The sequence below is a fragment of the Chiloscyllium punctatum genome, chromosome 3, assembly GCF_047496795.1.
Source record: "Chiloscyllium punctatum isolate Juve2018m chromosome 3, sChiPun1.3, whole genome shotgun sequence".
Classification (NCBI taxonomy): domain Eukaryota; kingdom Metazoa; phylum Chordata; class Chondrichthyes; order Orectolobiformes; family Hemiscylliidae; genus Chiloscyllium; species Chiloscyllium punctatum.
In genome coordinates, this window is record NC_092741.1 from 100,000,680 (window position 1) to 100,025,557 (window position 24,878).

At 42.7% G+C, this 24,878-nt stretch overlaps 1 protein-coding gene and 1 long non-coding RNA gene across 2 annotated transcripts in view; one reads left to right on the plus strand and one right to left on the minus strand.

Moving 5' to 3' along the window:
- The window catches only part of LOC140463470 (uncharacterized), a 41,044-nt gene extending 25,275 nt beyond the window's left edge, over positions 1-15,769 (minus strand). The window contains exon 1 of the long non-coding RNA XR_011954685.1: positions 15,644-15,769. This is a non-coding gene — a long non-coding RNA (uncharacterized lncRNA). The remainder of the gene's footprint in view (positions 1-15,643) is intronic.
- mtmr9 (myotubularin related protein 9) overlaps positions 15,759-24,878 on the plus strand; it is a 90,828-nt gene continuing 81,708 nt past the window's right edge. The window contains exons 1-2 of the mRNA XM_072557448.1: positions 15,759-15,994; positions 19,641-19,749. Coding sequence (XP_072413549.1) covers positions 15,813-15,994; positions 19,641-19,749 — 291 coding nt within the window. The 5' untranslated portion in view covers positions 15,759-15,812. The remainder of the gene's footprint in view (positions 15,995-19,640; positions 19,750-24,878) is intronic.

A 24,878-nucleotide genomic window follows, 5' to 3' on the forward strand; every position in this document is an offset into this window, starting at 1 on the left:
CTACTGAAGGGCAACCCACCCAGACCCATTCCCCTAACACTACGGGCAAATTAGCATGGCCAATTCACCTAACCTGCACATTTTTGCATTGTGGGAGGAAACTGGAGCAGCCGGAGGAAACCCACGCAGACACGGGGAGAACGTGCAAACTCCACACAGTCAGTCGCCTGAGGCGGGAATTGAACCTGGGTCTCTGGCCCTGGGAGGCAGCAGTGCTAGCCACTGTGCCACTTTCTTCTATTGGTCAGAGCATTGAGTATAGGAGTTAGGAGGTCATGTTGCAGCTGTACAGGACATTGGTTAGGCCATGTTTGGAATATTGTGTTTAATCCTGGTCGCCCCTCTATAGGAAGGATGTTTTCTTGTTACTCCCTGTGTAGCTATCTCTTTTAGGTTCTTAGGATGAAGGCCATCAGTGCCAGGTGACTTAGTTGGCTGTAGCCCTATTAATTTATCTAATACTGTTCCAATTGGTGGTGATGTTACTTAATGCCTCCCCTATATTCTTTAATATGAATGGAATGTTTAAATTATCTTCCACATAATGATTTATGCAAGATTTAACTCATCTGCCATTTTCTTGTTCGCCAATACAGTCTCCCCAGATTCATTTTCTAAGGGGCCATGCCTATTTTGACCTCTCTCCCCCTTATTGTATATTTAATGAAGCCTTTTTTGTCAGTTTTTATATTCCTCGCTGGTTTGCCCTCATTTGTTTTTCTGTCTTTATTATTGTTTTAGTCTTCCTTTGCTGGATTCTGAATTTATCCCAGTTTTGGGGGCTATTGCTGACTTTGGCCTCCTTTTTCTTCCACTTTATGACTATGCTTAACTTCCTTAGTTTGCCATGTTGGTTTATCTCTATCAGAATCTTCCCTACTGGAAAGAATTTTGCTGAGAGTTAGGAGTTACCTCATTAAAATGCATGTCATTCCTGACAATCTATCCACTCAGTTCACTTTAGATAAGTTTATCCTCATTTCATTGTAATCACCTTTATTAAAACAAATTTGTGCCCAACTCAAGTTTCTTATTGTCAAATGAATGTTAAATTCATCATGCTATGATGACTACTTCCAATGAGATATTTTCCTCTGAGATTATTTATTAAATCTGCCTCATTTTCATTACCAGATCCAAAATAGTCTGCTCCTGGTTGGCTCCCCAGGATACTATGTCGAATGCACTCTATGAATTCATTGTCATAACTTTACAATCTGCCCAGTCCAGTCAACATTAAGATTGTAGTCACCCATTATTATTCTTTAAACATTTGTTGGTTTTCAGCCTTTCCCACAGAGTGATTACTGTTTGAGGGTACGTTTACTGCTCCTACCATTTCTTCTTTCCCTTGCTGTTTTTTTCACCCCCGCCCAAATGGAGTCAATAGCACCTGAGCCTAAATCATCTCTCACAACTGTTCTCACTTCATTTCTTATTAATAGTGCAACCCCACCACCTTTTTCCATCCCTCTTGTCTCTCGAAAAGGTCTTGTGTTCTATTTTTGGACTTGCAACATCAAAGAGTTGTTAAGAGGTTCTATTTCGAGAGAGCTCGAACGAGGAGCTAAAATGGGGAACCAGACCCCAAAGATTATCATCTCTGAACTATTACCTGAACCACATGCAAACTGGAACAAGATAAACAGAATAGGGAGCTGCACATATGGCTAAAGGAGTAATCTGTGAAAGGAATTTTCATGAGACCAGGGCATGTTATGTCAGAAATAATTATATTGTTCAATGGTCTCCACTTAAATGTGTTGTCATAAAGACTGATGACGAGAAAAGATAAAAACCACCAAAAGACATTTGAATTAAAAAAAAGGTACAAAAAATGGAATATGGAAATAAATTTGGAGGGAACAATCAAAATCCACAGGAAGTGCCTCTAAAGTTATATTTGCGAACAATTCAGTTGGTAAGAGCTGGTAAGAATGATATTGTCAATGAAAATAAAGAAATGGAAGGTGTGCTAAATAATTTATTTTGCATCCATATTTCCAATAGCTAAAGAGATCAGCTTGCCAGACATTCCAAGGAGGTTTATAATGAATCAGGTACAGGAATGCCCAAAATTACCAAAAGCAAAATAATAGTATTGAAGTAAAAAAACCTCCCTGAAAGAGGAATAATCTCTGAGGATTGGAGAGATGTTTTCTTTTGCAGGAATTCAAGGCAGTAAGTGAGTATATTGCACTAACATGAATTATAATATTTATATATTCTCTTGATTCAGTAATTGTTCCTTCAGATTGGAAAATTGCATGCCTATGCAATGATTTAAGGTGATGGAGAGAAATCAAAAAATTATGGACCTCACATCTGGTATCAAGAAATTACAAAAATTAAGAATGGAGTAACTAAACACCTGGAACATTTTCAGTTGATCAGAGAAAACCAACATGAATTCAATGGTTAGGCCATACTTGACAAATCTAATTAAAGTTTATGAAGAGTTGATAGGGAATGGTTTATAGGTACTATTTATTTGGACTTCTAGAAGGTGTAATGCCCCTGACAAAATATTGGTATTTAAAGATGAAGTTTATAGAATTGAGGGAAATAGAACACAAGAGATTACAGAAATATAGATCAAAACTGTATCTTTGTTTGGCATTCAGGGATATTTGACCTTTTGGAGAGACAAGAGGGATGGAAAAGGTGGTTGGGTAGCACTATTATTAAGAAATGAAGCGAGAACAGTTGTGAGAGATGATTTAGGCTCAGATGCTATTGACTCCATTGAGGGGGAGTTGAGCAGTTGATTCAGTGGAATGAGAGAGTAGATGAAAAGTGCAGATGTTGCCAACAACTTAGGTGATGGAATACAAAGCCAGAGATCCAAATTTGCTTAAGGCACAAATGTAGGTAGTATTTTAAGTGAAATGAAGAGAAGAATAACATTGCAGAAATATTTGAAAAGTTCTGTGAAACGGCAAAATGTTGGCAAATAGATTTCAATGTAAACAAATGTGAGGTACTTAATTTTGGACCTAGAAAGGATAAAAGATCCCAGCTGATGGTTAAAAAAAGACTTGCAAAATTATATTCAAGGGCACACAGTTGCGAGCTGCGAATTGCAAGCTGTGAACAAATACACAGGGACACAAAACTGCAGTTTGGAAGTTGAGACAATAAAACATTGATTGCACCCTACCATTAATTCTGATGCTAAGTTACCTGTGAGAGAGTAAAGAGTGATAAACTTGAAAGAAGTCATGAAAACATGAGGAGCATTGGACAGGGGAGCATAATTGATATGCACAAGGTAGACATAAATCATCATATTAAGGACACATTGAAGCCAGTGATAAGATTACATTTATTAGTGTGTATGTATCTTCACACCAATTGGATAATACAAATGTAAACCTAATCGAGAGTAATGAGTGAATTTAGATAGTTGTACACCTTTTAATTGGTATATAATAATTTCTTGTTACTGAATCCAAGAGTATAAATGATTCTGAAATCCTTTGTTAAATCCTTACTGCTATTGGACAGGGGTCCAACAACTTTGAAATTTAGAACAATCTGGAAGAAGTCAAACAGTATACAGGTTCATTCATACAAACATGTGAATGAACCTGTAACCTTTCTATGAAGTTTTAGTGGCTGTATGGTGCTTTCTGAGGTTAAAATGGTTTAATTATTTTTCTGATCTTTGTATTAAGACAGTTTCAAATATTTCTTGTATAATTTAACATGTTTTTTGCTTTTCTTTATGTGGAATAAATTTTTATGTTTTCTTGTTAATGGTTCATTGGCTGCCTGTTGTGAATATGTTCAGTGACTCACCACCCCAGCCAAAAAAAACAAAACTTATGGTCTATCAAGCCAAGTTTCACTCTGGGATCTAATTTGTCCAGTGTTACTATTGTTGTAGGAAGTTTCATGATTGAATCGTTGTTCAGTATCCTCTAACTCTTATCTACAGAGAGAGACCAGATGGAGATCTTTCAAGTGTTTAAAATGGCATTATCAAAGTTTTTGTTTTTTGATATGGTTGAGGAACTTGTGAGAAGTGTGACAGCAGGGTCTCTTAGCATAGTCTGTTTTGTAAGTAGACTTGAGTGGGTTCCAAATCCTCCAACCTTGGCAACATACTTGTAAATCTTTTCTGAACCCTTTCAAGTTTCACAACATTCTTCCGATAGGAAGGAAACTAGACTTGCACACAATATTCCAAAAATGGCCTAACCAATGTTTTGTACAGCAGCAACATGACCTCCCAACCTCTATACTCAATACTCTGACCAATAAAAGCAAGAATACCAAACACTTTCTTCACTATCCTATCTACCTGCGACTTCACTTTCAAGGAACTATGAACCTGCACTCCAAGGTCTTTTTGTTCAGCAACACTTCCCAGGACGTTACCATTAAGTGTATAAGTCCTGTTCTGATTTGCTTTTCTAAAAATGCAGCGCCTTGCATTTATCTAAATTAAACTCCATCTGCCACTCCTCAGCCCATTGGCCCATCTGATCAAGATCCTGTTGTACTCTGGGGTAAACCTTTGCTGTCCACTACATCTCCAATTTTGGTGTCATCTGCAAACTTACCAACTATACCTCCTGTGTTCACATCCAAATTTATATAAATGATGAAAAGCAGTGGACCCAGCACCGATCCTGGTGGCACACGACTGGTCACAGTCCTCCAGTCTGAAAAATAACACTCCACCACCACCTTCTTATGCCCGAAACGTCGATTCTCCTGCTCCTTGGATGCTGCCTGACCTGCTGCGCTTTTCCAGCAACACATTTTCAGCTCTGATCTCCAGCATCTGCAGTCCTCACTTTCTCCTTAGCAGGAACACCAAGACACTTTCAAATTCACCCAGAGTACTTTCACTTTCAAATGAAATGGGTTCATTAAAGTTCAGTCACTTGCAATCAAGATTCCTAGTGCTTTAAATAAAGTGACTGCTTTATTTGCAAGAATGGACAATTAGCAGGGCCTGCACTGTGTTTAAAAAAAACAGAAGTTGCAGGAAAAGTTCAGCAGGTGATCACCATTAGTGAATACAACCTTCCCACCACATCAGCAGTTTCTCACAATGTTCAGTACACAACATCTCCATTGTTCACCCTGCAGCCCTCTCTGGCATTCAAGATTCACACTTAACATATGAATACCTGTACTCCAGTTCACTCTTGCACACCTACCAATGGTGCCAGCTTCACATTCCCCAACCATTTAACTTGGTGGAAATATGACATAAACAGAGAGCAACACAACCACCATAATTCTGATTTCTTTCTTATGAGACAGGGTGGCAAAGAATAGCAGACTGCAGAACAGAATCAGAGACACCAGGATACTTACAATTCTTGCAGCCTCTACAGGACATGCTGCTCTGCATCAGCTCTGACCTCAAACAAAGCCTCCAGCACCTGACATTGCTGATAACTATGGCATCTTATGGCTTTACATTGCCTTGCAACCCACAGAAGATTCTCATCCTGCTATTTCACATGATGTTCAAACTGTCTGTTGGATGATCATGGACTTCTTGCTTTCCATCCTAACTCATGTCCTTCATGAATCTCTTAGGAGTTCCTGTGTTCAGGCACCCAAGAACGACAATCTACCGAACTACAGTTGCATAACAAAATGAAGAGGTCTTGTCACAATCTGACAGTCACAGCCACCCGCTCAAATAATGGCTTAGCTTGAAGACAAGTAGCAAGTCATAATTTGTATTGTGGAAGTAATTTTGATCAGGTTTAAAAAATGGTTCAGCTATCTGCTCACTGAGCAGGGGGTGGTGTAAGGGCTTCACAGATGATTTCTGTTACAGATAAAGAACCTCAATTGGACAATGTACAGGACAGCTCTGATGAACCTGTACACCAAGATGCTGGGTGCATTGACTGGCCTGCCTCTTGTCACTGACAAGCAGCATTGAGAGATTTAGATCCCTTTACAACCTCTGATCCATCTCACTTTTTTCATAGCCACAATAGTTGCTATTTCTGCCACTAAACCTGCTGTCTTTGTGTGTATTTGTCTGACTTCTCAGCCATTCCTTAGCAGGAACACCAAGACACTTTCAAATTCACCCAGAGTACTTTCACTTCCAAATGAAATGTGTTCATTAAAGTTCAGTCACTTGCAATCAAGATCCCTAGTGCCTTAAATAAAAAGTAACTCTGCTTTATTTGAAAGAATGGACTATTAGCAGGGCCTGCACTGTGTAAAAAAAAACAGAAGTTGCTGGAAAAGTTCAGCAGGTCTGGCAGCGTCTGTGAAGAGAAATCAAAGTTAATGTTTTGAGTTCAATGACCCTTCCTCAGAACTGGCCTGTGTAAAATTTGGTCAGTGACTGATTGGCCACTCACCCTGTATCTGTCGTGATGCTATGCAAATGAATTTGCCACCCTTTATGTTTTTGTTAGATCACCTTCCAGTCAATGATTTTTCTCTTCATATTCCATGAATCTTGTGCACTTTGTACTCTCTGTACACCCTTCTCAGAACAAATGAGACCAAGATAGAGCATGACACTCTAAGCAAACTATAAATTGTAACAACTTTCTTCCAATTCCTTTGCAATAGTGACGAAGATACAATTTGCTTTACAAATAATTAATTTCTATAACCTGTGCAAGGTCATCAAGATTCCTCTGAACCTCAATATTTCCTAGTCTCATGTCATTTATAAAATATTTTTATGTTGATTTTTGTTAAAAGACTTGTTAACAGACCCAACCAAGATGACGAAAAAGCAACAGGTTGTACTGCAAATATCAGTGCCAAATATCTGTTCCTTTTTCCTGTCAAAGTGAATTATTTTACAAGTACCAACATTATGTTCTATCTGTCACATTTTGTCCAGTGATTCAACCTGTTTAAATCCTTTCCAGGCTCTTTGCATCATGCTTTCAGCTTTTTTTCCCAGTGAACTTTGTATTATCAGCAAAATATATTACACTTTTTGCCATTATCTAAACCTAGATATAATTTATGAACAACTTAGGCTTTGGCACTGATATTTGCAGTACAACCTGTTGCTTTTTCCTCTTCTTGGTTGGGTCTGTTAACAAATCTTTAAACCATGCTAACACATTACCCTAGCCCACGAGGCCAAATATTATAAAATAACCTGTTTGTGGATACCTCTTGAAAATCCAGCTCCATTTTCCCTCTCACAAACTTTACTAGCTACATCCCGGAAGAAATCTAATCTTTATTTTAAAATGTGATTTCCCTTTCTGAAATAACTCCAAGGGGGCAGGTATCCTGTCACCAAGTCACCCTTTTTTTTAAAATTCCTCACACTACCACTGTACCAAAGGGACCCCAGCAGCAGTGTTTATATTTTCCCCACAACACCTGTGGTTCTGTGTGGAGTGATTCGGTAAAAATATACCACATTGCAAGAACTTTATTTTATACTTTCCACCAACAGGAATGCATCAATGTGGTGAGTGAAACATTAACAAGCAGAGACAAAAATAGAATTTGCTGGGAAAGCTCAGAGGTCTGGCAGTATCTGTGGAGAGAAAACAGAGTTAATGTTTTGGTCAAGCAACACTTCCTCAGAACTGATGGTAGCTAAAAAAATGTTGGGTTCTTTTTTGTATGCTGAAAATGTGTTGCTGGAAAAGCGCAGCAGGTCAGGCAGCATCCAAGGAACAGGAGAATTGATGTTTCGGGCATCAGCCCTTCTTCAGGTTCCTGAACCTACTCGCCACATACCAAACAGCAGTCCAGAACATTTGGCCCAGTTAATCCTGGCGGAAGACATCTGAGTACACTGGCTAGCACGCCCGTGTCCTCCACAGGTCAGCTAGGCTAGTGAACATGAGTACGTCATCAGCATAAGCCAAAAGAACCATCCTTGTACGTGACACATGCAGAGCCAGCCCTGACAACCTCCTTTGCAAGAGGCATAGGAAAGGTTCCACGCAAAGAATGCAGTTTACAAGTCAAGGTGCAGCCCTGATGCACTTTGGTAATGTACAAAAATTGGAACTGTGATGAATTGCATCCCAAAATGCAGAGTCCCGAGCAGATACTTATGATGACCCTGTCAAACACCTTCTCTTGGTCAGGGACAAGAAAGCACTCAACAGACTAGTCCTCTGAGAAAAATGGATCAGATCCCAAACTAGATGAATGTTATTGTGGGTCCTCCAGCCCAGGACTTTGTATGACAGCTGTATACAGAGAAACAGCAATTTTACAAGGGAGAGCAGCAAAGCAAAAATCCAAACCCTGCTGTTCAACCAGTTTTCGGGGAAATGAGGACAAACCTCAAATCCCACTTTCAGTCATCACAAAACAGTAACAGTAACAAATACATATAAGACAGTCTAATTAGATAAAAAAAAGTACATAGGATATGCATCACCCCAGCAACCCACCCATCCCTCCCACCTTCCGGTCACTCTAAGGCAGCCCACCTCTACACCCCTTCCAGCTCTCGGTCCACCCCATGCCTCTTCCGGCTCTCGGTCCACTTTGACACACCTTCCGGTTACCCTTCAGTTTCCCCATCCCCCCACCCCCTCCCAGGACGACAGCGATCAGGATGGCCTACCCAACTTCCAGCTTTCCTAACTGCCCTGACACACCTTCCGGCCACCGGACAGACCCCCCTGGGTACCTGCTCAGGGTGATAGCGCTGAGAACAGCCTATGCACCTTCTGGTTCTCAGTCGGTGCCTATGTACCAACTGGCTTTCACCCACTCTGATGTGCCATCCAGCTTGTGACTGCCTTGAAACATCTTCCGGCCACCCCTCAGACAGCCCGTCCCCTTCCCTGGGGAGCCCACAAGACTTCTGGATCTCAGCATGCCCTTTTGCACCTTCTGGCCCAAGATAGTGCAGGTGATAAACCCAACAAGCAACAAGACAGAGTGAATTGCCAACAGAGACCCTTCTGGTACAGAGTTCATTACGATAAACAGTTCTCTTTAAAATGTAGAGTCCAATCCCAGGAACAGAGTCCACTCCAGTATACAAAGTCCATTGCCAAAAGCACAGTCCACAACTGAGGGCAAAATCCATTCCTGAAGGCAGCAAATGCACACCCCACAGCGCCTAGGTCTCCATATAGGCCTGGCCTATCCATAGAAAACCAGGCCCACTCACAGGAACACGGTACATTGTAAAGGTGCAGTTAACTTCCAGGGGTTTGTCCACTCCCAAACTCCAGGATGCAGCAAATATTCACCTCCAAGCCCACACACAGATGTTCAGTCTTTACAGAGGCCCAGACCATCAACAAAGGGCCAGACCTACCTACAAGAACAGCTCATCTGGAAAGGTGCATTTTCTCACAGGGGGTCAGTCCAAACACCAAAAGTGAAAACACATACAAAAAGCAAAGAAAACCAGAATGCAAGGGCTAAGCCCTGCCACAAAATCAACATCGTCCTTTCCGCAAAGTAAAACAGAAAAGAGTAACACACAGACTGTACCCAGCCAATAAAACAACAGTTCCCTAATAAGAACTGAATTACATCTGAAACACACTGACTGTGTAAATCAGGCAGTTTAGAAATCAGTCCTCAATAAAAAAAAGGAATACCAGTTAACAAAACTGGCTTTGTAAACCAGCCAGTTTCGGAATCAGATTCTCCCAAAAGAGAGTCAGTCCCTAGAATGAGGAGACTCTCTTATGCTCCTTTGTTTTATTTTACTAAACAATACAATTTACAAAACAATTAACATTATCAGCTGCATAGACAGAAACAGCAATTTTACAAGGGAGAGGAGCAGCAAAACCAAGCCCCAAATCCCACCGTTCAACCAGTTTTCGGGGAAATAAGGACAAACCTCAAATCCCACTTCCATCACAAAACAATAACAGTGACAAATACATATAAGACAATTAGATTAAAAAGTGCACAGAATACAGACTCAACCCAGCAACCCACCCAGCCCTCTCACCTTCTGGCTGATCTAAGGCAGCCTGCCCCTACGCACCTTCCAGCTCTCAGTCTGCCCCATGCCCCTCCTGGCTCTCGGTCTGCCCTGACACACCTTCTAACCACCTCTACGATAGCCCATCCCCTGCCCTAGGACGACAGTGCACAGGGCAGCCCACAAGCCTTCTGGATCTCAGTCTGCCCCTACGCACCGTCTGGCTTTCGGTCACTCCAAGATACCTTCTGATCACCTCGCGGACAGCCCATCACGATTACCCCTTCTCAGGACGACAGTACTTAGAATGGCCTATCCACTTTACGGCCCTCGGGGTGACTGGCATCACTTACCAGCCTTCTGGGTAGCCTACCCACCTTCTGGTTCACAGGATGGCATACCCACCCTCTGGCTCTCGGGGTGACAGCTTTCAGGATGACCTATGAGGCTCCCAGCTCAGACAGACCTACCAGACCCAGGGACATAAGACAGTGCACGTGTTAACCCCAACAAGCAACAAGACAGAGTCAATTACCAACAGAGTCCTTTCTGGTGCACACCATCAGGATAAACAGTTGTCTTCAGAATGCAGAGGCCATTCACTGGAACAGAGTCCACTCCAGTATGCAGAATGCATTGTCAGAGATACAGGCCACAACCAAAGGCAGAGTCCACTCTGGTATGCAGAGTCATAGAGCCATAAAGATGCACAGCATGGAAACAGACCCTTTGGTCCAACTCGTCCATGCTGACCAGATAGTCTAACCTTACCTAGTCCCATTTTCAGCATTTGGCCCATATCCATCTAAATCCTTCCTATTCATATACCCATCCAGGTGCCTTTTAAATGCTGTAATTGTACCAGCCTCCACGCCTCTGGCTGCTCATTCCATACACGCACCACCCTTTGTGCGAAAAAGTTGTCCATTAAGTCCCTTTTATATCTTTCCCTTTTCACCACAAACCTATGCCCTCTAGTTCTGGACTCCTCCACCCCAGGGAAAAGATCTTCTCTATTTATCTTGTCCATCCCCCTCATGATTTTATAAACCTCAGCCTCGAATGCCCAGGGAAAACAGCCCCAGCCTACTCAGCCTCTCCCTTTTGCAACATCTTTTGTAAATCCTTTCTGGATCCTTTCCAGTTTCACAACATCCTTCCGATAGGAAGACCAGAAATCTATGCAATATTCCAAAAGTAGCCTAACCAATGTCCTGTACAGCCGCAACATGACCTCCCAACTCCTATACGCAATACTCAGACCAACAAAGGAAAGCATACCAAATGCCTTTACTAACCTATCTACCTGTGACTCTACTTTGAAGGAACTATGAACCTGTACTCCAAGGTCTCTTTGTTCAGCAAACTCCCCATGTCCTTATCATTAAGTGTACAAGTCCTGCTCTGATTTGCTTTCCAAAATGCAGCCCTTCACATTTATCTAAATTAAACTCCATCTGCCACTCCTCAGCCCATTGGCCCATCTGATCAAGATCCCGTTGTACTCTCAGGTAACCTTCTTCGCTGTCCACTCCACCTCCAATTTTGGTGTCATCTGCAAACTTACTAACTATATGTAGACTAAAAGGTGTGTTTCCGTTCTGCATGACACTATGACTTAAAGTAGGTTTTAAGGAGAAAAGTGAGGTGCATAGAGAGAATTCCAGCAGGCCATGGGGAAGGTGCAGCCACCAATGTTACAGCAATGAAAATTGGGAATGTACAGAAAACCAGGATGAGAGGAACTCATATCTCAGGGGCCTGTGGGTTTGGAAGATTACAGAAATAATAGGGGGTGAAACCATTGTAGGGAGTTTGATGACAAGGATGAGAATTTTAAAATCTGGACATTGCTTGAATGGGAGTCATTGTAAGTCATTGAATACAGCAGTGATAGAGGATTAAGACTTGACAACAAAGTTTTGGAATTACTTCAAGTTTACAGAGGGTGAACTTGCAAGTTCATTGAGCATGGAGGTATAAGTTTGAATGAGGGTTTTAGCAGCAGCTACTCTGAAATAGAGACAGGCTCAAATGGGATGGCAGAGATTGATACAGAGGTGGTCTGAGTGATGGCACAGATAGGAGAGCAGGAGCTCCTTTCATTATCAAATTTGACACCAAGTTGTAAACACCCTGACTGAATCTCAGTGAGTTCGAGAGGGATGGCAGCCAGTAGTTCAAGAATGAAGATTGAAGCAGGGATTGGAAACTGTGGCTTAATTCTTCCCAATGTTTGATTACAGTTAATACTTCAGCATGAAGAGACTTCAGAAACCAGAATGGAACACAAGACTAATTCCAGGTTTAATTTGATTTGAGCTGAAAAGAAGGAACAAAGGGAATACTTGCAAGTTAGGAGAAACAATCTTCATATGAATGGCTCCAGCAGTGAGAAATTTCAGTCATAAACTTGGATTGGAGAAGGCTGAGGAGATATTAAAAAGAAGTTTTCAAGACCATGAAGGGTCTATACAGAATATATAATGCAAAACTGTTCCCACTGGAAAAAACATTGAGAGTAACAGTAAGGATTTCAAAGTCCAAAGATGTGCAGGTTAGATGGATGAGCCATGTTAAATTGCACATAGTGTCCAGGGATTTGTAAATTAAGTGGATTAGCCACAAGGTGTGCAGGATTACAGGGATTGAGTAGGGGATGAGTCTGGGTGGGTTTGGAGGGTTGGTGTAACTCAATGTCACTTCCACACTGTAGGGATTCTTTGCTGCTTCCAAGAAATGGAAATGGACTACTCCAAAATCTGAAGAATCATGAATGGTGCTGAATATTGTGCAATCATCAGTGAACATCTCCATTTCTGACTTTACGACAGAGGGTACATCATTAATGAAAGGTAGTTGGGTTGACGACAGCATCCTGAGCAACTCCAGCACAGAAGTTGTGGAACTGAGTTGGGTGACCTCCACCAACCATATCCATCCTTCCTACTTGCTAGTTATGACTACAACCAGCAGAGAGCCTGATTCCCACTGACTCCAGTTTTGCTAGTAGTCCTTGATGCCACAATCGGTCAATTGCAAGTCACTCTCACTTCACCTCTGGAATTCAGTCCTTTTGTCCTTATTTGAACTAAGGTTGTAATAAGGTCAGGAGCTGAGTCACCCTGGTGGAAGCTAAACTGAACATCAGTTAGCAGGGTATTTTTGAAGCAATTGCTACTTGATAGCACTGTTTTGATCCCTTCCAACACTTTACTAATGACTGAGGGTACAAATTGGCCAGGTTGAATTTGTTTTGCCTTGCGTGTACAGGACATAGCAGGGCAATTTTCAACATTGTCAGGATATTACCAGTGTTGTGGCTGTACTGGAACAATTTGGTTAGGGACGCTGAAAGTTCTGGAGCAGATGTCTTCAATGCTATTGCCAGAATATTGTCAAGGCCCATAGCATTTTCAATGTCCAGTGCTTCCAACCATTTCTTCACATCATGTGGAGTGAACCAAATTGAGGGAGGACTGGCTTCTGTGATGATGGCAACCACTAGAGGAAGCTTGTGTAGATTGTTGCAAATGCATCGGTCTTACTTTGGCCACTGATTTGCTGGGCTCCCCATTGTTGAGGATGAGAATGTTTGTGAAGCCTCTTCTTCCATTGAGTTTCTAATTATTCACCACCATTCATGATTGGATGTGGCAAGATTGCAGAGATTAGATCTGATCTGGAATCACACATCATTTCAGCATTTCAACACGGTGGCACAGTGGTTAGCACTGCTGCCTCACAGCGCCTCACAGCCCTGGGTTCAATTCCCGCCTCAGGCGACTGACTGTGTGGAGTTTGCATGTTCTCCCTGTGTCTGCGTGGGTTTCCTCCGGGTGCTCTGGTTTCCTCCCACAATCCAAAGATGTGCCAGCCAGGTGAATTGGCCATGCTAAATTGCCCGTAGTGTTAGGTAAGGGGTAGATGTAGATGTAGATTTAGGGGTATGGGTGGGTTACGCTTCGGCGGGGCGGTGTGGACTTGTTGGGCCGAAGGGCCTGTTTCCACACTGTAAGTAATCTAATCTAATCACTTTGGCATTTAGGAACATCTACAATTTGTGTGTTTCTACCAGGGTCACACATGCACCTAGATGGCAGCGTCTTTCGGCTCTTACACTGCTTTCTCTGCACTCACTCATTTTGTGCATACTTGGAGGCAGTCAGCCTCCGAATATTTCACACAGCTTTCTTAACGCACACTCACTGACTTTAGCAGCGACTTACAGGTTTTCCGGTCTTTGTGACTCACATTGCTTTCTTACACAGAGTCCTCTGTGTTGACTTACAGTGTGCCAACCTCTGTAGCTTGCATTACATTTTAATGCTGGGATGACAGGGTTTGAACTATTGGGAGAGGCTGAATACACTGGGGCTTTTTCCCCCTGGAGTGTCAGGGGCTAAGGGATAATCTTATAGAGATTTATAAAATTTTGATGAGCATGGGTTTAAGGTGAGATGGTGATGGTGGAGAGCTCTGAACAGTCAAGAAGATTGTAGTACCATGTTACATCAATTGCAATGGATGTGAGAATTACCATTCCTTCAATAAAATTTGGTATTTATCTGTATTCCGCACAGATTATCTGCTCACGGATCTCATGTGAAGAATGCAGTACCTGGGGTTATAGTTATACAGCATGAAAACAGACCTTTCAGTCCAACTTGTCCATGCCAACCAGATATACTAAACTAATCTCATCCCATTTGCCAAGATTTGGCCCCTAGATGAAAGTGAGAACTGCAGATGCTGGAGATCAGAATCAAGATTAGAGCGGTGCTGGAAAAGCACAGCAGGTCAGCCAGCATCCGAGGAGCAGGAAAAACGATGTTTCGGGCCTGAGCCCTTCATCAGGAATGGGGTTATAACCATCTAAACCCTTCATATTCATGTACCTATCCAGATGCCTTTTGAATATTGTAATTGCACTCACCCCCACCGCCTCCTTTGGCAGCTCATTCCATTTATGCATCACCTTCTGCATGAAAAAGCTGCCCCACAGGAACTCTTTGAATCTTTCCCTCTCACCTAAAACCGTTGTTCCTTAGTTTTGGACTCCCCTACCATAGGAAAAAGACCTTGGTTATTCACCCTATACACGTTCCTCATGATTTTATAAACCTCGATAGCCACTTCTTTTAAATATAGTCCTGACCTCTGCAACTGGGTCAGAGGAAGCCTGTAATGTGGTTGCTCCGAAGATTTGGGCAGTTGTTCCTTGGTGTCTTTAGGTCTAGATGACCCAGGTCTGCTGACAGTATCCTGCCAAGATGCAGGTTAATCTTCCTCAAATCAAACAGTTGCAGACTTGGATTCGAGATGAGCAGACTGAAAAGACCATACATCTCTGAGCTGTCCTGAGCAGAAATTTCGTGGGGGGGGGGGGGGGTCATGTGTGTGGTTTCTCTACCTCTTGATACTTGCTGGTACCAACCTTTCTCCCTGAGAGGAAGGGCCACTTGGAGTGAGGACAAGTTTCCACATCCCCCATCTTACCTTGCAATTGGTGCTGAGTACCAATGGATTGAGCAATGGAGTGTAATCCATGCCAATACTTGACAAACACTGAACCTGCTGGACCTGGGTGTCCACGGCGGTCTGTTACTGCGACCAGACTGCCCATTTTCTCGAACACTTTGTGTGTTTTCTGTGGTGGGTATTAGGATGGGGGAGAGAGTGATGTAGAAGGTGTTTGGCAGATTGCCGCAGGCCGAATTATAACCAGTCTCAGTCCTTCTAACCAAACCCATTGCTAACCTTTCCCGGATGACCCAGCTCTCAGTGAGGCAGAAACGTCAGTCAATTGGGGAATTCTGACCGGAACCATGACTCGGGAAGCAGTTGTTCGGGGACGAGACACCTCCGCCGGGTAGTTGGTCCGCGGGTTATTCTAGTCCGGGTGCTGCGATTTCTGGGAGGGAGGACGATGGAGTTCGCGGAACTGATTAAGACTCCGCGGGTGGACAATGTGGTCCTTCAGCGGCCTTTCCTGCCGCGGGTGGAGGGTACTCTGTGTCTGACCGGGCACCACCTGATCCTCTCCTCCCGCCAGGATAACAGTGAGGAGCTCTGGCTGCTACACAGCAACATCGACGCCATCGAGAAAAGGTGAGTGAGCCTGGAGCCTGGAGCTTGGGCACCGAGCAGCGGAGGCTGTGAGGGAGGGAAGCAAACCGGACCTCACCCCGAACAGATGGACGTCACCTCATTTGTACGGTTTATGTCTCAACAGATAAACCCACAGACATTTGTAGCTTATAAATAAATTATGAAGTCAATCAAACTAGAGGGCATAAGTTTAGGATGATAGGGGAAAGATATAAAAAAGAGCAACTTTTTCACGCAGCGGGTGGTGCCTGTATGAACTGAGCTGCCAGAGGAAGTGGTGGAGGCTGGTACAATTACAACGTTTTAAAAGGCATTTGGATGGGTATATGATTGGAAGGGTTTGGAGGGATATGAGCCAGGTGCTGGCTGGTGGAACTAGAGTGGGATGTCTGGTTGGTATGGACAAGTTGGACCGAAGGGTCTGTTTCCATGCTGTACATCTCTATGACTATGACTGTATCCCCGTGTCCAGTTCTTTGGATCAGTTTAGACGCCCCTTGGGTTTTTCTAGAGGTTTCACCCTTCAGTTACTAACATTCAGTTTTGCTGTATCAGCTCCAATGGAAATGTTGTAACTCCTGTGTCTCCTTCAACTGTAATGTCCTGTTTTTTGAATATTGACCAGGAATCTGCCAGTGCAGGTTGTTTTTGCGGTTAAGCGACTTTCAAAAAGTCTCTCACAATACTTGCACACATTTGTCTTTTGTTTGAACTATGCACGTTTAAGAGTGGGAATCATAGAATCCCTACACTCTGGAAGCATATTGTTCAGCCCATCGAGACCACACTGACCCTCCAAACAGCATCCCAACCAGACCCATCCTTTCTATATAACCCTGCATTTCCCATGGCTAATCCACTTAGCCTGCAAACCCCTGGACAACATAGCATGGCCAATGCGCCCATGTTGGAGATCTTTGGACTGTGGGAGGAATTTGATTTGTGTATCTTCACCGGCAGATGTCCTTATTCACTCCCTTTACGTTCATTGATCCTCACTTACTGCCTATATCAAGCAAAATTGCTATAGTTGTCAACTGTGAGATTAATTAAATCCATTGTCAACTCCTAGAAATATTTGCCAGTTTAACAGGGAACTTAAGGTGTAAACAGCTGCTTGGAACTGCTCAAATTGGGATTAAGAGTGATGTGATTGTAGGTGCAATTTGTTAAAATACTTTAGAAAATCCTGTTTTATATCAGTGGAGATTACTTTGCTTTTTGATTTTTGCCATAAGACCATAAGACAATAAGACATAGGAGTGGAAGTAAGGCCATTCGGCCCATCGAGTCCACTCCGCCATTCAATCATGGCTGCTGGGCACTTCAACTCCACTTACCCGCATTCTCCCCGTAGCCCTTAATTCCCTGAGACAACAAGAATCTATGAATCTCTGCCTTGAAGACGTTTAACGTCCCGGCCTCCACTGCACTCCGCGGCAATAAATTCCACAGGCCCACCACTCTCTGGCTGAAGAAATATCTCCACATTTCTGTTCTGAATTTACCCCCTCTAATTCTAAGGCTGTGTCCACGGGTCCTAGTCTCCCCACCTAACGGAAACAATTTCCTAGCATCCACCCTTTCCAAGCCATGTATTATCTTGTGCGTCTCTATTAAGTCTCCCCTTAATCTTCTAAACTCCAATGAATACAATCCCAGGATCCTCAGCCGTTCCTCATATGTTAGACCTACCATTCCAGGGATCATCCGTGTGAATCTCCGCTGGACACATTCCAGTGCCAGTATGTCCTTCCTGAGGTGTGGGGACCAAAACTGGACACAATACTCCAAGTGGGGCCTAACCAGAGCTTTATAAAGTCTCAGTAGCACAATGGTGCTTTTATATTCCAACCCTCTTGAGATAAGTGACAACATCGCATTTGCTTTCTTAATCACAGACTCAACCTGCGTGTTGACCTTTAGAGAATCCTCGACTAGCACTCCCAGATCCCTTTGTACTTTGGCTTTATGAATTTTCTCACCGTTTAGAAAGTAGTCTGTGCTTTTATTCTTTTTTCCAAAGTGCAAGACCTCGCATTTGTTCACGTTGAATTCCATCAGCCATTTCCTGGACCACTCTCCCAAACTGTCTAGGTCCTTCTGCAGCCTCCCCACTTCCTCAGTAATACCTGCTTGTCCACCTAACTTTGTATCATCTGCAAACTTCGCTAGAATGCCCCCAGTCCCTTCATCCAGATCATTAATATATAATGCGAACAGCTGTGGCCCCAACACTGAACCCTGCGGGACACCGCTCGTCACCGGCTGCCATTCTGAAAAAGAACCTTTTATCCCAACTCTCTGCCTTCTGTCAGACAGCCAATCCTCAATCCATCCCAGTAGCTCACCTCGAACACCATGGGCCCTCACCTTGCTCAGCAGCCTCCCATGTGGCACCTTATCAAAGGCCTTTTGTAGATAAATGGTGTTCACATCAACAAGGCTGCTAGAAACAGTGGGAGCTGTATTTCAATTGACTTTGTTTCCATTTCTCTTTAGTCCTTACTTCCTAAAGTTGTTAAACTGTCACTTGTCTGATGAAAGGTCACTGGACTCAAAACCTGACTCTGCAATCTCTCCTCAGATGCTGCCAGACCTGAGTTTCTCCAATAATTTCTGTTTTTTTGTTCATTTCCAGCATCCATAGTTCTTGCTTTTATGGCGTATTACTAAGTTTATGTAGATTAATTTGAAAGCATAACACCTGTAGAAAGAAATAGGGACAATAGAAGTGACCAAGAGTTTGCAAAGATCATTGAGGCTGAAATTGCGTAATAGCATAGAAAACTCTAAGCAAAGAGAGTTGCAAGGTACATTCAGTGCAGATGGTTGCTGGACAAGGCACCCTTTTTAAACTTCCCACGTGAGCTATGTTATGAAATGTCACCTAGTTAATTATACTTTTTTAAAAAAAAGTCAGTGTTGCAAAGCAATACTACACCAACATAGTCCATGGAGGAGGGCTCAGCAATTTGCAATGATCAGAAGGATTCTTCACCTTATGAATGACTAATCTTGAAATTTATGCAAGTGCATTTCAATAAGTGTTACCTTGAGATCTACTCCCTAGATGTTCCACAAGACTCTTTTGGTGGCAGACCCATAGGTCTCTTTCTTGGATCAGTAAATTTGTCTCCAAAATAAAAGAAATAATTAAGCAGCCTAAATCCCAATCTTTCTGACTCTTAATTTAAACCACGATATTATGAAAGCAGCTTTGGGCTATCAGTTATTAGAGATGGAGAAAATAAATCATAATTCTCTTCATTTGAGTTATTGCAAAAAAAGTAACTGCTAGCCTAATTTGTCATTTTGCAGGAAATGCTGCATCTCAGGACTGAACAATTAAAAATAACTTAAGCTCTGTCTCTGCAGTGTTAAACACGATCTGACAGTGAAATATTCCATCTTTGAAGAGAACTCAGCAACAGGACCCATCCAATTGTAGACAGTGCAAACTCCTTTTGGTCGCTATTATGCGATGAGCATTAGTTCTTGATAAACCTGACTGAAGCAGTCTTGAGTTCGAGGCAAGAGGAGGCATTAACACTAAAAAAAGCCATTTCTCGAAAGTGCAGAAAATATTTAAAACTTAGGCATAAATATCACTATTGTTAAATATATTGTAATTCTTTAATTCCAGGTTTGTGGGAACATTGGGTACAATTACAATTAAATGTAAGGATCTGCGTATCATTCACTTGGACATTCCTGGCATGGAAGAATGTTTAAATATCGCAAGCTCAATTGAGGTGAGATTTTTTCTTGATCAGTCGTTTTCCAAGTTATTATAGATGGGTTTTGGAAAACATTTGATTTAGTACTGAGGATCAGATGTGGAATGGACTAGATACAAGGTGAATGAATATTTTTTTTTTGGCTGTGAATTGCTTCTGTTCTAACTTTACACACCCTTGCTGTAGCTTTGATTTGGCTTTTTAGGTAATAATAATTATAATGGATAGTCCAAGTTTATTTTGAACACATCAGAAAATTTATTGAGATGCTGAAATTTGTTTCTGTTGAATTGTTACAGCCTGTAGCGATAATTATGACTTTCAAATCTGGGCCCAAATTCAGTGAACCAATAACAACCTCTCGAACTTTAACTTTTTAAATTTTTTTTTGTAAAGTGTTGAAGGTACTTAATCAATCCTATCACACAGCTCATTGTGTAATCCTACTCTTTTCCAGTTGTTTTCTCTGCTGTTAGTCATTATAAGATGATCGTGCATGATAGAACTAGAACATTACAGCGCAGTACAGGACCTTCGGCCCTCAAGGTTGCGCGAACCTTTGAAACCAGTCTGAAGCCTATCTATCCTACACTATTCCATTTTCATTCATATGTTTATCCAATATCCTTAAAGTGGGCGAGTCTACTACTATTGCAGGCAGTGCATTCCACACTCCTCCTACTCTGAGTAAAGAAACTGCCTCTGACATCTGTCCTATAGCTATTACCCCTCAATTTAAAACTATGTCCCCTGCTGGCCATCACCATCCGAGGAAAAAGGCTCTCCTTCTCCACCCTATCTAACCCTTTGATTATCTTGTATGTCTCAATTAAGTCACTTGTCAACCTCCTTCTCTCTAATGAAAACAGCTTCAAGTCCTTTCCTCGTAAGACCTTCTCTCCATACCAGGCAACATCCTAGTAAATCGCCTCTGAACCCTTTCTAAAGCTTCCACATCCTTCCTATAATGCAGTGACCAGAACTGTACGCAATACTCCAAGTGTGGCCGCACCAGAGTTTTGTACAACTGCAGCATGACCTCATGGTTCTGAAACTCAATCCCTCTACCAATTAAAGCTGACCTGCTGCATGCCTTCTTAATAACTTTATCAACCTGGGTGATAGTTTTCAGGGATCTGTATAAATGGACGTGAGATCTCTCTGCTCATCTACACTACCAAGAATCTTACCATTAGCCCAGTACTCTTTATTCCTGTTGCTCTTTCCAAAATTAATTGCTTCACACTTTTCCACAATAAACTCCATTTGCCACCTCTGAGCCTAGATCTTCAGCTTATCTATGTTCCTCTGTAACTTGCAACATCCTTCAGCACTATCGACAACTCAATCGACCTTTAGTGTCACCCACAAATTTACTAACCCATCCTTCTATGCCCTCATCTAGTTCATGTACAAAAATGACTACAGCAGTGGCCCCAAAACAGATCCTTGCAGTACGTCACTAGTACCTGAACTCCAGGATGAACATTTCCCATCGACCACCACCATCCGTCTTCTTTCAGCTAGCCAATTTCTGATCCAAACAACTAAATCACCCTCAATCCCATGCCTCCATATTTTCTGCGATAGCCTATCGTGGGAACCTTATCAAATGCTGTACTGAAATCCATATAGACCACGTCAACCGCTTTATCCTCATCTATTTGCTTGGTCACCATCTCAAAGAACTCAATAAAGTTTGTGAGGCATGACCTACCCTTCACAAAACCATGTTGACTGTCTCTAATCAACTTATTCCTCCCTCGATGATTATAAATCCTATCTCTTATAATCTTTTCCAATGCTTTACCCACAACCGAAGTAAGGTTCGGTGGTCTATAATTACCAGGGATGTCTGTACTCCCCCTTGTGAACAAAGGGACAACATTTGCTATCCTCCAATCTTATATTCCTGGAGACAATGATGACATAAAGATCAAAGCCAAAGGCTCTTACAATCTCCTCCCTGTTTTCCCAGAGAATCCAAGTATAAATCCCATCCAGCCCAGGGGACTTAGCAGTTTTGGAAAGTGTGAAAATAGATAACACCTCCTCCTTGTGAACCTCAAGTCCACCCAGTCTAGTAGTCTGTATCTCCGTATTCTCCTTGGCAACATTGATTTTTTCCAGTGTGAATACTGATGATAGATCTTCATTTAGCGCTTCCCTTACGTCCTCTGATTCCACGCACAACTTCCCACTACTATCCTTGATTGGCCCTAATCTTTTTATAGTCATTCTTTTATTTCTGATATACCTGTAGAAAGCTTTAGGGTTTTCCTTGATCCGATCTGCCAACGACTTCTCATGTCCCCTCCTGGCTCCTCTTAGCTGTCTCTTCAGGTCTTTCCTGGATAACCTGTAACTCTCGACTCTCAAGAACTCTGTTTGTTCTAGAACTAAGCTTCCACCCTAGCTCCCTGAATTTCTACCTTAAACCCACATCCCTTTTCCTACTTAGGTCGTTGGTGCCTATGTGGACCACGACTTGGGTGCTCCCCCTCCCCCTCAAGCATTCCAAAAATACAGTCCAAGACATCATGAACCCTGGCACCTGGGAGGCAGCACACCAACCGTGAGAAACTTTGTTCCCACAGAACCTCCTGTCTGTCCCCCTAACTACGGAGTTCCCAATGTCTAATCCTCTGCTCATCTCCCCCTTTCCCTTCTGAGCAACAGAGACAGACTCTGTGCCAGAGACCTGCACCCCATGGGTTACCCCGGTAAGTCATCCCCCAATACCCACAACGATATATTTGTTATTGAGGGGTACGGCCACAGGGGCTCCCTGTGCTGCCTACCGGTTCCCTTTCTGTCCCCTGACTGGAACCCATCTGCCTCTTTCTTGCACCTGAGGTGTGACTACCTCCCTGTAACTCCTCTGAATAATTCCCTCTGCCTCCCGAATGATCTGAAGTTCATCTAGCTCCAGCTGAAGTTCCCTAGCGCGTTTTCCGAGGAGGTGATGTTGGCTGCTCTTCCTGCAGAGGAAGTCAGCAGGACACTAGTTGTGAATCTTGCCTCCCACATTCTGCAGGAGGAACGTTCAACTGCCATCAGCCACTGTTTTAAATTCGGAAAGAGGCTGTATAAAAATACAGAATAAAAAAAACTAGTTATCTTACCAATCCGGTGCATAGTGTTTTTTATTTGGTTAGAGGAGGAGGATGGTTGGAACACACTACCTAAATAGTGTTTCGGGTAACACAACCACCCACATAGATGACTTCACTTCTTCAGCACTCCTGTGTCTGTGTCTGCTCCTGCTCAGTGTATGCTCCGCTTATTCACGAGGTAAGTTTTAAAGTCAGTGATTCGCCTTCCCATCAACCCCTGCTTGACGTTCCTGCTCTTATCTAACCTTAATCTCATTTGAGATTTGACATTGGGCCACCATCTTGAATCATTGTTGCCCATCTGATCTGAAGGAACTTCCATTGTGATTAGACAGGAATTTCCAGCGTATTGAACCAGCACTGATGGAAGAATAATGTATGTCCAATTCACATGTGTTCCCTTACATTGCTGCCTTGTCTTTCTGTGTGGTGTAAATTGTTGGGTTTGGAGATGGTTTTGAAGAAACTGTGACTTCCGTGAGAGAGAAACTTCCATGTGTATGAACTGAGCTGCCAGAGGAAGTGGTGGAGGCTGCAACATTTTAAAAGGCATCTGGATGGGTACATGAATAGGAAGGGTTTGGAGGGATTTGGGCCAGGTGCTGGCAGGTGGGACTAGAGTCAGGTATCTGGTTGGTATGGACAAGTTGGACCGAAGGGTCTGTTTCCATGCTGTACGTCTCTGTGACTCGAAAACAGAATTGCATTTGCCATTCTCGTATTCAGGAAGAATTGAAATTTGTCACATCTGTTAAATTTAGAGGGCAGTTCTTGATCAGTGAAAAATCAATTAATGAAGATTTCATAACTTGCTGTTTTTTACTTCTTTAACTAACATTTTTAGAAGGATTTTATTTTAAGAATATCTAGAAAATAACTAGAGAAGGGCAGCATGTTGGCTTATAGGTTAGCACTGCTGTCTTGCAGCGTTAAGGACCGGCATTCACTTCCAGTCTTGGGATACTGTGTGGAATTTGCACATGCTCACTGCGTGGGTTAACTCCAGGTGCCCTGGTTTCCTCCCTCAGTCAAAAGATGTCAAGTTGGGTGGATTGGCCAATCTAAAAATTGCCCTGAAGTGTTGAAGATGTGCAGTTTAGGTGGGCTGGCCATGGTAAAAATCTGATGTGGGATTATGGGGTGGGGGTGGGCCCAGTTGGCATCCTCTTTGGAGTTTGGGTGTAAACTCGATGGGCAAAATGGCCTCTTTCTGCACTGTAAGGAATCCATGAAAAGCTAGAAATTTATCTTTTTAACCAGATGAGAGCTGGACCAAGCCTCAACCTGTATAGTTTAATTTAGTTTTAATTAATCAGTTTGGATAATGTACTAATAGAAGGACTCACAATGTTGGCAGTGGTGCTTGGATTTGGGAACAAATATGGAGAGACTGAAGAACAGTGTAAAATACAGAATAATTGTGGAGGGTATCCTTTTAACTTTTAATTACTGTCAACTATACAGTTGCTTGCAACCCTTACTATTTATAAAGTAAACCAAGTGCCTTTCACGCACAGCCGTCACAAAATTGGATGTCGGGTGCATTTGCAAAAGAACAACATTCATAAATTAAAATTTTAGAACATAGAAAAATACAGCGCAGTACAGGCCCTTCAGCCCTCGATGTTGCGCCAACCGAAGCCTACCTAACCTACACTAGCCCAATAACCTCCATATGCTTGTCCAATGCCCGCTTAAATGACCCTAAAGAGGGAGAGTCCACCACTGCTACTGGCAGGGCATTCCATGAACTCTCAACCCGCTGAGTAAAAAATCTACCCCTAACATCTGTCCTATACCTACCACCCCTTAATTTAAAGCTGTGTCCCCTAGTAACAGCTGACTCCATACGTGGAAAAAGGTTCTCACTGTCAACCCTATCTAAACCCCTAATCATCTTGTACACCTCTATCAAATCTCCCCTAAACCTTCTTTTCTCCAATGAGAACAGCCCCAAGTGCCTCAGCCTTTCCTCATACGATCTCCCTACCATACCAGGCAACTTCCTGGTAAACCTCTTCTGCACCC